Below are 17,377 nucleotides of genomic sequence, written 5' to 3'. Positions count from 1 at the left end.
CGAATTCTCCTATGGTTATCCAGACCTACAGGAGGCCACCCTATCATCCCAGGACGTGGCCGAGCTGGCCAAGTCGTACTCCATTCCTCCGGCCTACGAGCCGACGGCAGCCGGGCCCGACGACCGAGCCTGCCGCCCTCCCCCTGGCTTTGTAGCCATCTACAGGGAGCAGCTCATCGCCGGGCTCCGCCTCCCCATTCCTTCAGCTCTAACCGAGATCCTGAACTATTGGGGGCTCAAGATCACCCAGTTTCACCCCACCTCCATCAGGATCATCATCGGATTCCTGATCTACTGCCTCCTCTGCAACATCCCTTACTCCCTCTCCCTTTTCCGAGCTGCCTTCATTCCTAAGACCGCCCTCCCTGGATGGTACTACTTTTCACGCCGCGGTCCCCAAACCAAGGGAGGGAAAGGTGCCCAGGAGTTATTCTCCGGACTCCCCTCCTCCGTGAAGAATTGGAAGGAGGACTTTTTCTTCGTCAAGTCCACACATTTTCCCCCCAATGTGTGGAAGGTTGGGGGGGTCAAGGCCGACTCCTACCCGGAGGACCTGGGTTACGATACCCTCAGCCAGCTGTTGGGCTCCAAGGTGAAGCTTGATGTCACCAAGTTCTCCACTGAGCAGATCTCCGCAGCCGAGCTGATAGGGACGTTGTCCAGATCCTCTGGGGAAGTGGTGACCCCCAAGCCCAAGCTTGACACCTGTAACGCTGGCTTTCCCCCTATTGCATTTGCATATGTGTACACTCTTTCCATCCTGCTCTGACTGACCCCGTGATTCTTCTTGCAGTGAGGAAGCTGTCCAAGTTGCTGGGCGCGCCCACTGAGGAGGCGACCGCCACTCCTCAGCCAGAAGCTGCCCAGGAGGTCCCTGGGGCGACCTCAACCATGGGGGCGGCCAAGCCCCCCAGAAGGAAACGCAGGGGACCCCCTCCCCCTCCAAGAAAGCTGCCAACAACAAGAAAAATGCGGCCGGGCAGAAGAGGGGTCGAGGAGACGAGCCCTCCCAGCCTGCGAAGAAACTCGCGCTGGTTACGGCTCAGCCCCCTCCTCTTGCGCTGGCCTCGGGGGGGCCAGTCCATCTGGGCGTGGGCTCTGCCGAGGAGCATGCCCAGGAGTCAACCCCTCCGAGCTTGTGGCACTTCCGCCACGTGGCTCCCTTAAAGCCGGGCCAAGCCCCCACGATGCACGACCCCCGCCACTTCTGCCCGTCCTGGGAGCTCTCCATCAACGACCGAGCCCAGTTTCCCGAGGAAGCTCGCGAGCTGATGGTAGGCTCAGTCCTTCCTCGAGACAAGAGGTGGATGGAGCTGGCCGACCCTTCCGAGCTTTTGGACGCGTATTACACCGCCCAAACTCAAGTAAGTCTAGCCCGTGGGATAGTTTTGCCCCCGCGTCTCAGATAAGTAGTGTGACGTGCTGACCTGTTCTCTTTCTCCCTCAGGCCAACGCCGCTGGTGCCGCCCTGGCGATCCGCTTCTCCGAGCTATCTCCCGATCTGGAGAAATTGCGTAAGAAGAATTTGGAGGCGGAGAAGAAGCTGTCCCAGGCCCTTAAGGAGGCGAGCTCCCTCAAGGCCAGACTGGGCAATGCCGAGGGAGAGCTGGACGCAGCTCAGGTCCAGCTCGCCTCCACCAGGTCGGAGCTCGACCAGGAGAAGGCAGGCGTGGCCAAGCTGAAGGAGGACCACGCCCTCGAGCTCTCCGGCACCGTCAGCCGGGAGCGGAAGAATGCTGTTCGGGAGTTCCTTTCTTCCGAGCAGTTTGAGGAGGACATCGCCCTCCTTAACCTGCTCATCCTCCAGGTCGGCGCTACGCGGGCCCTGGACAAGGTGAAGAGCCTCAACCCTCCTGGCTTCAACTTGGCGGACTTCAAGGACTACAATCCTGCGGCCGAGGAGAGGCTGGACTGGCTCTTCGACGGGTACCGCAAGGGGCATGCCCTGAAGGGGTTGGTAGACCGAACCGACGTTGGGGCCGAGCTGGCGGAGGTCCCCTTGGAGGAGAGCGAGTCTCCCGGCAGGACTGCTGGGAAAGAGCCGGTGGTCTAGGGCGGCAGCCATTCCAGAAACCCTTTCCGTCTTCTTATAAGGATGTGACCATGCTCCAATTGAAAATGCCCTTGGGGGTCCATCTGAGACGGAAAGGTTCGATTGGATAGCCTTCACCATACGCCTCTCAGCATGTTTAAGGTGTACCTTCAGCTCCTGCTCCAGGCGGACTACCAGCAAGAAGGAGGGGGCCCGAGCTGTTTTCTCTTCACAGCTCGGCACATTTTGTAGCAGATAGGCAACTCAGAAGTTTTGTAATAGATAGGCAACTCGGAAGTTTTGTAATAGATAGGCTTTGAATGCATATGCGAAATTTCGAAAAATCATTCTGCCTTTCTTGCCTGCGAGCAACGCCAAGTGCCGACCTCCTGGGCCGAGCACCAAAGACGTCATCCTTCCCATCCAGCAATGGAGTTGCCCAACGGCAATCTAACTATTAAAATCATGCGCCGGCCTCTAGGGTCGAGCACCAAATAGACCCACTAAGGGGGTGTGCCAGCCTCTTGGGGCTGAGCACTTAAACGCTAAGGGCGTTCCTGCCGACCTCCTGGGTCGAACGCGGAGCCCCCGGACTCGAAGGCCCGTGCCGACCTCTCGCGATCGCGCGTCGGGCATCGAACCCCTCTTTCGCCGACCTCCTGGGTCGAGCGAGGAGTTTCTAGAATCCTCCCAAGCTTCCAAGTTTTTCTCCATCGTGCCGAACTCCTGGGCCGAACACTTCCCCCGGATTCCGACTTCCCAGTCGTGCCGACCTGCTGGGCCGAACACTTGACCTCTTGGGATCGAACATTATGTGCCAGACCCTTGAGGCTGAGTACTTGAACATTAAGTGCGTTCGTGCCGACCTCCTGGGTCGAACGCTTCACACTTCGCCCCTTACTACCCCTAGCCCCCCACTAGGACATTGAGCGAGGGAACGCCAAGTGTGCTAGTGCAAGGTGCAGACTTTAAAATTTTAAAATGAAATAAGTACAAGTGAAATTGAAACTGTGAAGTCGGGCTTTTATTGAATGAGAAAACAAAAATTCGGATTTCAGAGAATAGGCAACTGAACACAAAACTCCCGAGGAGGTCGGGGATAATCCCCCTGAGTGTGGCTTCCGCGGGGAGGGGTCTCTGGGACGGCTCCTCGCGGACCGGTCGCGGGAATACCTCTCGCTGTCTCCGACCACCGAGGCTCGCGGGCGAGGTGGAGTCCGTGGTCGTTTCCTCCTGGGGGACTGGTCTCGTGATTCATCCTCCGAAGGGTCAGGGGGTGACTCCTTCTCCTTCCCCTTGGCCTTGGAGGTCTGCGCACCCCCAGCCCCGTCTCCTTCCTTCGCCTGTCGGATTATATCCTCCAGCATGGGGAGATTCTCCGTCACGAACTGGAAGATCTGCTGCCTCCGTTCCCCCAAAAGGGCTGACCCCCCGGCGCCCCGGGACGCCTCAGCCTCCTTTCCCTGGGACCCCTCACCGCCCCCAGGGCCAGTGCTCTCTACCGTGCGCTTGGATAGTGTCCTGGCCATCAACACAATCTTACTTACCTTACGTTCCCCGGCAACGGCGCCAGCTGAAGAAGCGCTGAGCTTCCCCGGACCGAGCTGAACGGATGAGCTCGGGGTGCTGATGGAAGAGCTGATCCTAAGCCTGCAAAACAAACAATAACGAACTAACAAAGGGGGGCCCGAGGGTTGTCCCCGAGGGCACTCCGATGGTCAAGTTAGTTTTCCGGTAGGGATGAGTTCACGGGAAGCAATGACGGTCGGGGGTAAATTGCCAATAGTCAGCGTGTCTTATACGGTGAATGTGTGCTAGTATTTATACCTGGGCGGGAGTCCGACCTCCGTACGTTTCGGGACTTGCCCCGAACAGCCAGCATCCCGCACTTAGGGGGATTATCCCCGACCTCCTCGGGATGGACTCCTGCCTCCTTTACGAGCCCTAACAGGGTGGCCCAGGGCAGCTGCCGGGGGCCTGAGGCCGAGGCCCAGCTCGGCCCCGCCTGGACTGCCACGTGTCTAGACCCAGAATAGGGCCTCTGCAGTTGCTAATGAATCAAGTTGCTTCTAATTTCGCTCTGGATTTTAGCGTTCGCCATTTATCTAGGGATCCTTCGGATCATGCGCCATTATTATTATCGGCTACGACAAAACTAGATAACAAGCCGAGGCCATTCCGTTTCTTAAATTTTTGGGCATCTAAGCCTGGGTTTTTGGATGTGGTCCGATGCAACTGGAACGTGGCTTTCTCGGGGCCTCCGTTAATGGTCCTTGCTGCTAAGCTTCGAAGTGTCAAGATGGTGTTACGTGCCTGGTCTCGGGAGGTTTTCGGAGATATCTTTGGCTCGGTACGGGTGGCAGAGGACATGGCCCTCAACGCTGAGTTGAGCTATGACACTGATCCATCGGAAGACAAGCTTGTAGCATTACAGAAGGCTCGGGCTCATCTTCGGCGGTCGCAAGGGGTGGAGCATATGTTTTGGCAACAAAATCAAGGGTCAAATGGTTGAAGGATGGAGATCGAAATTCGAGATATTTCCATGCAATGGTGGCAGAGCGCCACCAACGGTCGGTAATCCATCGGATTAAATCATCCACTGGGGATTGGCTGGAGTCTGCGGATGACATTGAGAGGGAAGCCGAATCCTTTTTTAAACGGTTATTTACGGCAGAGTCCCCTAGTGCATCCTTTAATGCTTTTGACGTTATACCGAAATTGCTGACGGATCAGGATAATGACATGCTAGACGAGATCCCTTCTAAGGAAGAAGTTAAGTCAGTGATTTTTGCAATGGATGGTGGGAGTGCGGCTGGGCCGGATGGGTTCTCGGGTAGGTTTTTTACGTGTGCATGGGACATTGTGGCAGAGGATGTCCATGCGGCTGTGGTAAGTTTCTTCTGTGGAGAGGTGCTGCCTAGGAGTATATCTTCCACTTCAATAGTGCTGATTCCGAAGGTCCAGTCTCCGCAGGATTTTACCCAATTCCGTCCGATTAGCTTGTGTAACTTTATCAATAAGATGATATCCAAGGTCTTGTCGGACAGATTAGCATGGATCTTGCCGAAGATTATTTTCCCTCAGCAGAGTGGCTTTGTGAAAGGAAGGCATATCTCTGATAATTTTCTGTTGGCTCAGGAGCTTATATCTGGAATTCGTCGCTCTAATAGGGGAGGGAATGTGGTGTTAAAGTTGGACATGGCCAAGGCTTACGACCGCATTTCATGGGTTTTCTTGTTACAAGTACTGCGTCGATTTGGTTTCACAGAGAGGTGGATTGATATGATTTGGCGGTTAATCTCCAATGTTTGGTTTTCGGTTCTGGTCAACGGCTCTCCTTGTGGCTTTTTCCAATCAACTAGGGGGCTCCGACAAGGTGACCCCATTTCACCGGCTCTTTTTGTTATTGGGGCAGAGGTCCTGTCTAGGTTGCTTAACTCTTTGGTTGGCCAGCGTGGATTCCTGCCGTTTAAGATTCCTTCCAGATGTCCTGCCATTACACATCTAGCTTTTGCAGATGACGTAATTATTTTTTGTAGCGGGGTTAAGAGTACTTTGCAGCATGTTATGAGGGTATTGGGGATGTATTGTAGTATGTCTGGGCAGCAGGTAAATTGTCTGAAGAGTTGCTTTGTTACTCATGATAAGTTGAGCCCTGCTCGTCGACGTGTGGTGTCACAAGTTTCTGGTTTTCAGGCCAAGTCCCTCCCACTTAAGTATCTTGGATGTACTCTCTATTCCGGAAGACGGAGATGTAGCTACTTCTTGGACATCTGCTCCTCAGTTGCAAAGCGGGTTCTATCGTGGAAGGAAAAGTTATTGTCACCTGGTGGGCGTTTGGTTTTAATCAGGTGTGTTTTGTCATCGTTGCCTCTACACATCCTTGTTGTCACGGATCCTCCAAAGGGTGTGCTTCATACCCTCGAGAAGGTTTTTGCAAATTTCCTTTGGGGAAGGTCTGAGGGGGGTAATCGCTACCATTGGATTAGATGGGAGACTATGTGCAAACCGCTTGATGAAGGGGGGATTGGCGTGCAGTCCCTGGCGGATGTGTTGGAGACATTTTCAGTGAAGCTATGGTGGTCCCTCAGGCAATGTTTATCTCTCTGGGCAGAATTTATGCACGCTAAATACCTCCATGGCGGTCATGCGTGTGAAGCGGAACTTCAGCGCTTTCAATCTCCCACCTGGAGGAGGCTGGTCAGGTGCCAGGCTCTGGCAGATTCCCATATCCAGTGGGTGTTGCAGAATGGAATGGTGGACTTTTGGCATGAGAATTGGATGGGTGCAGGGTCGTTGTGTCAACAGGTTGAGAATTTTGGTGATCACGCCGTAGCGGACTTCGTGTTGAATGGGAGCTGGAACGTTTCGATGCTTCATCAATGGCTACCTGATAGCATTGTTTCTAGGATTATGCAAATACGCCCTCCTGATATTTTTTCTACACGCCCAGATAGGATGGTGTGGGACTTGGAGACAACTGGTTCCTTCTCCTTCTCATCTGCATATAATTTGGTCCGACAGGATTCCAACATTTCCATCTTCTCCTTTAATATTTGGTTGTCAGCTTTGCCTGTAAAAATCTCTTTTTTTATGATTAGGATGTTATCGGGCCGCCTGCCTGTGATGGAATCGCTGCAGAGGCGAGGTGTCTGCGGTCCATCTCGGTGTTCTTGCTGTGTCAACCCAGCGGTGGAGTCAGTTGATCATGTCTTTTGTGCTGGAGATGTCCCACGGTGGGTATGGAATTCTTTTCAGGTAGAGGCAGGAGACTTTGCACATGTCTCAACGGTAAAACATGCAGTCATTCAATGGTGGATGCGCCCGGCTAAGAACAAGTTGATGAAATTGTTGTATCAGATATTGCCTTCGCTTATTTGTTGGCATCTTTGGAAGGCTAGGAATGTGGCGGTGTGGGATGGAAAGGTGTTGTCAGCGATACAGGTACATGGCTTTATTCTTTCGGATGTCTGTGATATTCTTCAGGTGCACTTTAAGGATATGGGGGTGGGACGTTATTCGTGGCATCGACTACACATTTCACTGATGGGGTGGAAGAAGGAAATGAGGGTCACATTAGTCAGGTGGCTGCCTCCGGCTTCTACCCTCCTAAAACTGAACACTGATGGGTGCTCCTTAGGGAATCCGGGGAGAAGTGGAGGTGGTGGGATTTTGCGAAATAGTGCAGGAATTTTCAGACTTGGTTTTGCGGGTTATTGGGGATAGACAACGAGCCTACATTCAGAATTGAAGGCCTTGTTATTTGGGATTAAGTTGTGTGTCACGCGAGGCTTTTGTTGCTTGCACCTGGAGTCTGATTCCATTCTTTTAGTCCAAATGGTCACAGGGGTTGGTAGATGCCCATGGGCCTTGCAACGAGAGCTGGACGAGTTGCTTGCCTTTCGGAATGCTTTTCAAGCTGTCTCCCACTGTTATCGCCAAGCGAATGTGCCAGCAGATCGGCTTTCTAAGATTGGGACAGATACCGGCTCTACTGTTATCTATAACTCGTTTGCGCAATTGCCGCGTTTGGTTCGAGGAGACCTTAGGTTGGATAGGCTTGGCTATCCTAACTTCCGTGCTTCTTGAGCGCCGGCGTGCTTGTGTTTAGTGATGTTTCCACGTACTGGTTCAGGAAAAAGGGGGGAAAGGTGAGGATAGGTCAAGTCTTTTGTTCATGGCCATGCTGCAAATCTTCTAACTTTTATGATTTTGTATTGAATAAAATACGAGATTAAAAAAAAAAATATTTGACTCACAAAAAAAAAAAAAAAGTTATGGAGACAAAATTCGAGAGATCCTCGTGAATGAAATTGGCAGTTAGCATTCAAGCATCAATCAATTTTATTGTAACAACTTCATAGACAAGAACTGATACAAACTCCGTGAATGAAACCCGCAGTTCAACAAGTCACAGGATCTAGACGAACAACACTCAAGGTTTGGAGACCCAATTAATTCTAGTAGTCATGAACGTATTGATATAATCTCAACCCTTGAATAACTCAAATTAATAACCGAAATTGAAGTTAGAAGGCACCACAATTCAAACGTATTCTTTGAATTGACAAGCTAGTTTGAACACCCAGAACTCATTCTAAAGGTATTCAACGAGATGCTTACAAGAAGCTAAAGAGAAAACTCTCAATTGTTTACTGAAAAATTCTTCAAAATTTTTCCCCTTTTACAAAGAAAGTTTCGGCCTTTATATAGGCATCTTACCAATAAAATCCAAACCAAATTAGGATTCTACTTAACATAACTAACGGTCCAACAACATGCTTGCTGGCCGAATTTAATCCTAACAAATAGGCAACTTAAAAGACTAAAACAAAGCTAAATCAAACGTCCAAAAGTCAAGAAAAGCAAACGACTAAGACTAAGCTGGACAAACGACTCAAAACAGCAACTTTTGATCCACATCTTAATATTCGTGAACTATGAATGGCAGGTCCAACACCAATCATCTTTTAATGCCTTGATTTGAAGCTTCATTTGAAAGACCACCAACATTGAAACCCTAGGAATTCGGACCACATTTGGACGGTTTCTATGCTCACGTCAGGAACAAAAGAATCTAGATCAACGTACAAAAAGCAACGCATATGCTGATTCATTTATCAACAGTGAAAAATAACAAATAAAAAAATTAAAGAATGAAAAATGAGTTAAAAGTAAATCCAGCAGCTAGTTTTATGTTTTAAATCGTTTATGAGAGGGAGGAAGTTGTGGCATGAAACTAATGAACCCACTCTTACGGTACATATTACTCTCTAGGCCACACATAAGTGCCATTCTATGAGACTGCCTTAACATCAATGGATCGCAGTATTGCCTCCACCGATTGGTTCATACTCAACATTGATCACTGATGGAGCATCCGCAACATGACAGCAGGAAAAGGTGGTGTTCTTTGCAATCAACCTAGAAATTGGCTGATAAGCTTTGAGACAAATATGGGAAATCATTCCAATGTTATGGCTAAGGTGTGCGTTAAGAGCTGATCTTTTAATGGCTATTTGATCACAGTATACACAATTTAATGATTCATTCAGACTCGTAGATCTCTGTGGATTATTTAGAGAGGGATCTACCAGCAAGTTGTAAAAAATCTAACCTCACACGCGACTGCCAGCAAATGATGGGGATCTTTCAAAGCTATAAACTGGAATTCAGACAGTGTGTAATTTTCTTGCTGATGCATCCTCTAAGCACATGCCTTTAGCAGATCTTTTAATGATGGATGTTTGTATTTTCCCCACCTAAGTTACATTTTGCCTTTGCCAACTAACGATATTTTCCCCACCAAACAAATTTTTTTTCCTTCACTTTTAAAATGTAAACTTTACGTCCCTTACATATTCAAACTAGCAAAATTTGGTCCCAATATAAATTTTTGACCAACTTTTAGTTTGAAATCATCACATGACCTATATGTATTTATTTTTTAAGTACCTAAAAATCAAATCCCACCCATTTAGTGGTAAAAACGAGTATGAATTGGATTAGATTCTACTTCTTTTTGAAAAAAAAATATAGAGTAAATCTTATATATACGGATAATGTATACACTATCACATTTGAATCCAACACACATGCAAAAGTTGGATTTCAAATTTAAATTTTGCATAGTTGTCATTCATTCAAAATTGACAGTACATACATTGTCAGTGTAGAAAAGATTAATCTAAAAATATAGATAGTCTAAGTTAAATCTTATTTTTTTTTTTTAAGAACAACAATGAATACAGATCCTGTCATTTATTCAACTACAATTGAAATCTAATCTTTTGTTCCTAAAAAATGATTGTGTGCAAGTTATATAATAATTCAGGACAAAAAATGGTCAAAAATCTCGATTGCAACCAAAATTTACTGATTTAATTTTGTAAGGGATGTAAAATTACCACTTTAAGAGTAAAGAATAAAAAAATTTATTTAACGAAATATGAGGAATATTTTGAATGATTTCCCCTTTTGTAACAACAAAACCCTCCAATTGTATCATTTACTTATTATAATTATGTAGTATACTTTTTGGTCCTTTGTTACTGAACCCAAAAAAAAAATCATGGCCTGAAAAGTTCAGAATTGAAAGGAAAAGATGAAAAATAGAAGACAAATTAGTTTAGATGCCAAACTAGTGTTATATAGAAATGAAATAGTTGAACTTAGGGCAGAGTCCAACTACCTTAGGGCACACAAACCCTTTTTTTTTTGGCTAACCCCATACACGAGGACAAACGCCACCCCAAATTTTATTTATATGAAAAAAACAAAGTTACAAGAGGAGGACTAAACCTTACCTCAAGTATCAACATGAAAATGACCAAAAACACATCCTAGATGATCTTTATCTTCCTAACAGAAGGCATTCCTAATCTATCCAGTCTGATTTCCCCTCGAGCCAACTTTAGAAACATGTGTAGACACTCATAAATTCTGATATGATGTTAGGGATGAGAGACACCCACATTGGACAATATGTCAGCAACTTTATTAGCTTCCCTGAAACAATGAGAGAGTCAAGAAGAGTCCCCAACCAATTGCCATATCTGCCATACTTCTCTACGAATATGCCAAGGACACTACAAACACCGCTAAAGGATCCTAATTAAGACCAACAAGTCTGATTGCACACAAATGATAATGGTTAGATTTGTGATTTTTTTACTGTGTTTCATATTGTTTTTGACCCAATTTGTAAGATTAATTGGTATAAATTGTCCATTTTATATCACTAGTTTGCACTTTAAGTTGATAAATGAATTAGTTGTGATTTTTGTGATTTTACATGCAAAATCTCTTTGTTTTTGTAGGTAAAATGATCAAACTTAATTGGAAATGAAATGAGTGAGGCTGAGAAGCTTGAGGAGTCACGACAATGGCCAAATGAAGTGGTGCAAGGAAAGGATGAAGCTAAAAAAAAAAAAAAAAAAAGAGAAACCCTCGAGGAATCCGCCCGCGGTTTGTGGCCAGTGAGCCATTTCGTAGCAAATCCATTGTCCTGCACAATCCCTGGGAGAATCCCTTGGGGGATTCATCTAAGGGATTCATGGTGGCTACAAGTTGTCAACTTGCATGGCTTTTCTTTCTTTCTTTATCTTGGATAGGGTACAAAATAACAATTCATACCAATTTTTGGAGGATCTAGGAGCTCAAAAACAAGAAAGAAACACATTACTGAAGAGAGAGATTAGCTCTTGATGCAAGAGAAGCACTTTTCTCTCTTTTCTCTCTAGCTTAGCTTAGTGATAGTTTTCAATCTAGTTTTCATTTCTCTTGAAGAACTTGAAGAACTCTTGATGTAACAATGTATTTTTTATGGCAATGAAAATGATGAATCTTGAAGATCCAGTTTCTTCACTTGAATAAGCATTTCTTTCTCTTTACTCTCTTTATTGTTTCATTAATACTTGGTTACATTGAAGACATGAACTTTGTTGTTAAATCTACTATGTCTAGCTAAACCTTCTTATTTTAGGAATAGATGAAGCTATTTGTGCCTTGATTATGGTTGGATAAAGTTGATTATTGTTATATCTTGTACTTGCTAGTTCATTTATTCTTACTTTAACACTTGTGAATGCTTGATCAACATTTACAAGCCATCCTAGCTATTGTTAATCTATGAGAATAGTTAACAATGATCGAAATGGAATAGATGGAATCTAAGGAGTAGGCACACGAAAATGGTGGCACACTTAGGTGGATGTTTTAGTATTCTTTAATCTAAATTAAGCCTTCACTTTAGATTTCACCATGAAAGTAGGGAAACTATAGTGTTGGCTAAGTTCAGTGCATTGGCGAGAGCGATTTCCGATGGCTTGAGTGAAATGCATTCTTATCAAGACATGAAGATTAGTGATAAATGACCATTTCATCCATAATTAGGTATATTTAGTGGATTCTATACCATAGAACACTTGTGTTTAGTTGAGTTTCTTCAAGTTGTTAATTTGCCTTGCATTAGTTTTAGCATTGTGGTAGTTTTACTTAGTTAGAATACTTGATTAGTTTAGATAATAGATTGAGTTAGAAACCTTGGTAGCTGAAAGTAATCCTCATAGAATCAATCCTAACTCCCTAATACTATGAGCCACGACCTGTATACTTGCAGTGAAAGAGAGAATTAAGTTAAAATTTAGAGCGTAGGTTTAAACCTCGTCAAGTTTTCAGCGTCATTGTCGGCGATTATGACAATATTAAGGCTAAGTGAGCTTTATCAGTCTAAACATTGTGTTATATTGTGAATATATTTAGACTTAGTAGATAGAGTAGCCTAAAGTAATTTAGTCTTTAGTTTTGGTTTTGGTTTTGGTAATCTTTGATTGTGGTTTCTTGTGGTGTATGCAGAGAGGTCTAAGAGTCACTGTTTCATTGGATCTCGAAATTGAAAGGACTTTAAGGAGGCAACGGAGGCAAGCACTACGAGAAGCTGTGGAGACTCAAGGTGAAGGAAAAATAACAATTGAACCTATGGTAAAGGAGGCGAATAGAAGAGCAGTACAGGACTTTGCATTGCCCGGAGGTGATGGTTTGCAAACGAGCATGGTGAGACCTGCGGTAAATGCTAACAATTTTGAGATTAACCCATTTCTTATACAAATGGTGCAACAATCTCAATTTGGAGGCAATGCAACCAAAGACTCAAATTCTCATTTATCTACATTTTTAGAAATTTGTGATACAATTAAACTTAATGGTGTTAGTGATGATACCATTAGGCTTAGATTGTTCTCATTCTCATTAAGAGACAAGGCCAAGTTTTGGTTACAATCTCATTCTCCTAATACCTTTACTATTTAAGCCGATCAAAAGTTTTTCTTAATAAGTTCTTTCTACCGGGCAAAACTGCATGGATATAGCTAGTTTTTGTCAACAAGAAGAAGAGACATTGTACGAGACTTGGGAGAGTTATCGGAAGCTACAACGAAGATGCCCTCATCATAGTCTACTCGATTGGCTCATAGTCCAAACATTCTACAATGGACTCACCTATTCGATAAAGACTCATATAGATGTAGCAGCGGGAGGAGCTTTAATGGGAAAGTCAGCCGAGGAAGCCTAACAACTAATTGAGGAAATGGCTACTAATAATTACCAATGGGCCAATGAGCGAGGTAATAGAAGGAGACCCACAGGTATGCTTGAAATTGATAACTTGACTTCTTTGAATGTTAAGGATAACGTAATCAAAATGTGAGGGCCCTAAAAATTATTTTCATATTTTGTATTTTTGAAAAATTATTCTATATTTTCTCTTATTTTTGAAAAAAAAATAAGTTACATTTTCTTTATTTTACTTGTCTTAATTTTATGGTGATGTTCATGGTTGAATCAAGATTTTTGTCTTTTCCCTTTTATAATTTGGTGTATGTTAAGTTTCGTAGTACATTAAGATAGTGTGACCGATTAGTGAGGTGTGCGCATTATATTTGGTGGACGAAAATAGGTGTGGTACTAGAGGGATTATGTGATTAGAAGTGTTAAGAGTGAATTAGAAGAACACAAGATGGAATAGATATTGGAAACACAAAAGAGACAAAGAGATAAGAATGAAACCATAAGTCGCCACTTGTCAACCATCAAGCCAATCTTTTACCAAGACTATTCTTAGTCTTTATCTTGCAAAATTGAACCCAAAATTTCTCATTTTTTATTGCTCTTGGCCGAACCATAGAGAGAGAGAAAGGAGAGGAGAAAACTTCAAAGTTCGACTTAATTCTTGCTAGATTGAGAAAGAAATTGACATGAAACCCTAATCCACTCCGATAAATCTTGAGTTAAGCTTGGAGGGAAGACCTTGGTGGAGTTTTTGGAGGAAAAAAACTCTTGTTTGCTTGGGAGTTTTGAGGTAAAGTTTCTAGAAAATATCTCTTTGACTTGTCTCTCGAGATTCATTCAAAATATGTCATGATTGAAGTTAAAGGAAACATGTTTATGAAAGATTTCATGGTTTTGCTAGGGTAGCTTGTAATTTCCAGATTTAATGTTCAATTTTCAGCCTTGATATGCATTTTCTAGCCTTGAAATGAACTTGATAACTTAGCTATGAGATGGTTTAGCTTTGATGTGAACTTTTAAGCTTTGGTATATGGTTTTCCAGCTTTGGTTGAAATTTCCAGTTTTAGGGTTAAAATTCCAGCTTTGATGTAGTTTACTTGAAGTTTTATATATGTCAGAGTATGATAGCATTTGTTGCTTTAGGGTGAAAAAGGCATGACTTTTACAGAAATTTTCATGGTTTTCAAGCTTATATTGGAATTTCCAGGTTTGATATAGAAAGGACATTGCCTGGTTTCAAGTTGATCTTTGTGTGATTTGGATGGTTTTCCTGCCAAGCATATATACCACATGATACATGATTTGCTAGACATGTTCTAGTGAGTTTTTGCTATAAGAATAAGGTGGAAATTGACTAGGTCATGCTGGAAATTTTGTTCAAATTTTGGCTCAAACTTGGGATAAAAGTGGGAGAGACTTTTCAGCTTTTACCTTGAGGTTTGCGTATATAATCCATGGCTATAATTCTTGGGCGGATTGAATTTTTTGTACAGACATACTTCAATGTTTTGGCCATAACTTGATGTAGCAAACTCGGATTTAGGTGCCGTTTATTGCGTTGGAAACTAGATTCAGAGGACTTTAATTTTGTATAAATATCTCGCCCTGTTTCTATTTTTTTGAAAGTTAATGACCCGTTAAAATCAACCCTTATGTATCACCTTGATGAGGAAATGATCTTTTGTTAGGAATTAGTGGTTAAGGGTAGTATTAGTCTCCTTTCTATGATAATTTGGAGTAGTGTGACATCTTTAACATTGTAATTGAGTATGTTATTATTATGGCCAGGTGAGAAAGGTAGCCATTATTCTGATTACTTGAACTAGCATGGGAGTTTTTGGCTTTGAACCTTGAGATTCTTGTCCCGCTTTCGTCACAAGTCTTGGCTATCATTGACATGTTCTTGCTTCATATGATACTTGACATATTGATTTATCATGCATGAGGTTTCACCTCTAGATTTGAATAAGAAAACTTTGCACTTTTGATAGCTATATGGGGGTTAAAACATGCAAATTGCCTTATTGGTTAAGTGAAGTTTTGAAATTCATAGTTTGCATTTATATTGGTATGAATTGGCAAGACTTTTGATGTATGATATAACCACAAGACCCGAGAGTGACTATGAGAAAGAACCATGGTTTGAAGTAAAATAATTGTGATCGATTGGTAGTGTTCCAACGGTATGATAGGACCATGCGATGTATTTGATTGATACTGCCATATATCTTGAACTACAAATGAATAGGCGAGTTTGTACTTTATTGTATTCGACCTAATTTGACTGATCTTTTGTTGTACTATTATAAGTGAAATGTTTTCAAGTGAATTGTTACAAGTGAAATATTTACAAGTGAACTGTATTCATGTGCATGACTTGAAAGTAACAGTCTGGATCCCAATCCCCATCGGCAAATTAGTCGAATCGAGCTAGCAAGGGCTTGGTTGAGCAGAATGATGAATCATGGGTACTGTTTACTGTTTATTCCACTATTTAATCCATTGGATGTGTCCTTTGGAATCGGTATACTCAAGTGTTACCACCCAGTGTTCTAGTGTTTTTGGATTTCAGACCTAGTAGGGGGTTGATCGATGGACGGAGATTGGAGTTAAGTGGTGTTGTACTGGACTTGTTATAATTCCATGGTTGACGAAGTGTCAATAGATCCTGGACAAGCTGCTACAGAACTTGCTCCTAAGAATAGGCTGTATCCTTTTATGTGAATGTGTTATTTACTGTATATTGTTAAATGAGTTATCTGGATATTACTTGCTTCATGGAAAATGTGATCATGTGAATGTTATAATGTCTGATTGTTTGTTGTTTTTTGAAACCTCACTGGACTTCTAGCTCATCCCTTTATTTGTTTTCCTTAACAGGGTGCGGGGATAAGAGAGACAAGCATAGTACCAGTTTGTAATAGGAAATCTTGAACTTGTATTTGACCAGTACTGTATTATGGTACTAGTTGTTCAAGTTCTTATCTTTTGGCTTGTACTTTGGTTTTGTATATTTGGACGATTTGTAGTATGTAAATGTTATATTGAAGAATTTTAGTGTTATTGATTTCGTATCCACAAAATAGTGAGTTTGAAAGTTGTAGTTCTCATTTTAAATAATTGTCATCCTATTTATACTTAGTAAATTGATTGAACTACTTGTATTTCGATCTATTTAGTTGTGCACATAAGTATGGATGTTTAGGAAAGTTGGATGGTTTGCAATATTTATTGGGGAGTTCATACTTACTTTGGAATTAATGTTATCTTCGAAGTTAATATTAGTGAGTGAGTCCTGCCGAGAGTTGAGCAGATGATCCGCTAACCTTTGGGGTACGCCCTAGGGGGTGGGGTCATTACACAAAATGCTTAATAGGCAAGTTGGTTCAAATTCGGCTTCCAATTTGAACACATGAATTGCTTGTTGTGCCTTATGTGGAGGTGATCATGATGAATCTATGTGTGCTAATGTTGAACAGGTACAATATCTCAACAATTACAATCGTCAATTCCAAAATAGCCTATATTCTATTACCTACAATACGGGGTGGCGAAACCATCCTAATTTTGGATTGAAAGAGCAAGGAAATCAATGAAGGCAGACAAATCCACTCAGTTTCCAACCAAAGCAATCACCTCAGGAGACCAAACTTTCTTGGGAAGTAATTGAGAGACTAGCTAATGCGATAAATGATAGAATGGATAAGTTAGCTAATGCTACTACACAAAGAATGGAAAGTATTGAGGAGAGGATGGATCAGTTTACAAGCATGTATAAAAATGTTGAAGTCCAAATTGGGCAAATAGCTAATGCTATAAATAATAGGGGTCAAGGGGAATTACCTAGTAAAACTGAGGCTAATCCATGGGAGCATGTTAAGGCTATTACCCTACATAGTGGTAAGCAATTGAGTGAATCTCGGGTTGTTAGGGAAGAAAAATAAAAAAAGGTGAGAAAAAAAGAGAAGGAGATGAGTGAGGTGATAGTAAGGGATGAAAAGGATAGATATAAAGGAAAAGAAATTGCGAGTGAACCTTCACATTTCAAAACTATTCCTATTCCACCACCAGTACCATTTCCGGATAGACTGAAACACTCAAGGGTTGATAAAGAATTTGAAAAGTTTGTTAAGATTTTTAAATACCTGCATATTAACATTCCCTTCATTGTTGCAATTTTGCAGATCCCTTCTTGTGCAAAGTTTTTAAAGGAAATAATGATCAAGAAGAGGAAGTTGGAGGACTATGAGACAATTTCATTGACGAAGAAGTGCAGTG

The 17,377-nt window shown here is 43.1% G+C and overlaps 1 protein-coding gene and 1 non-coding gene across 2 annotated transcripts; one reads left to right on the top strand and one right to left on the bottom strand.

The window, feature by feature from the left end:
- Nucleotides 1-4,579: 4,579 nt before the first annotated feature.
- LOC140010662 (uncharacterized) lies at nt 4,580-7,621 on the top strand. Its single transcript, XM_072057965.1, has 2 exons — nt 4,580-7,244; nt 7,365-7,621. Exons 1-2 carry the CDS (start codon nt 4,580-4,582, stop codon nt 7,619-7,621), a joined length of 2,922 nt encoding a protein of 973 aa, XP_071914066.1.
- A 5,262-nt stretch (nt 7,622-12,883) lies between these two features.
- LOC113700271 (small nucleolar RNA R71) lies at nt 12,884-12,988 on the bottom strand. Its single transcript, XR_003450614.1, has one exon. It is a non-coding gene; the product is annotated as a small nucleolar RNA R71 (small nucleolar RNA).
- Between the last annotated feature and the right edge of the window lie 4,389 nt (nt 12,989-17,377).

The sequence above is a fragment of the Coffea arabica genome, chromosome 7c (assembly GCF_036785885.1).
Source record: "Coffea arabica cultivar ET-39 chromosome 7c, Coffea Arabica ET-39 HiFi, whole genome shotgun sequence".
Classification (NCBI taxonomy): domain Eukaryota; kingdom Viridiplantae; phylum Streptophyta; class Magnoliopsida; order Gentianales; family Rubiaceae; genus Coffea; species Coffea arabica.
This window is presented reverse-complemented; position numbering and strand designations above follow the sequence as displayed.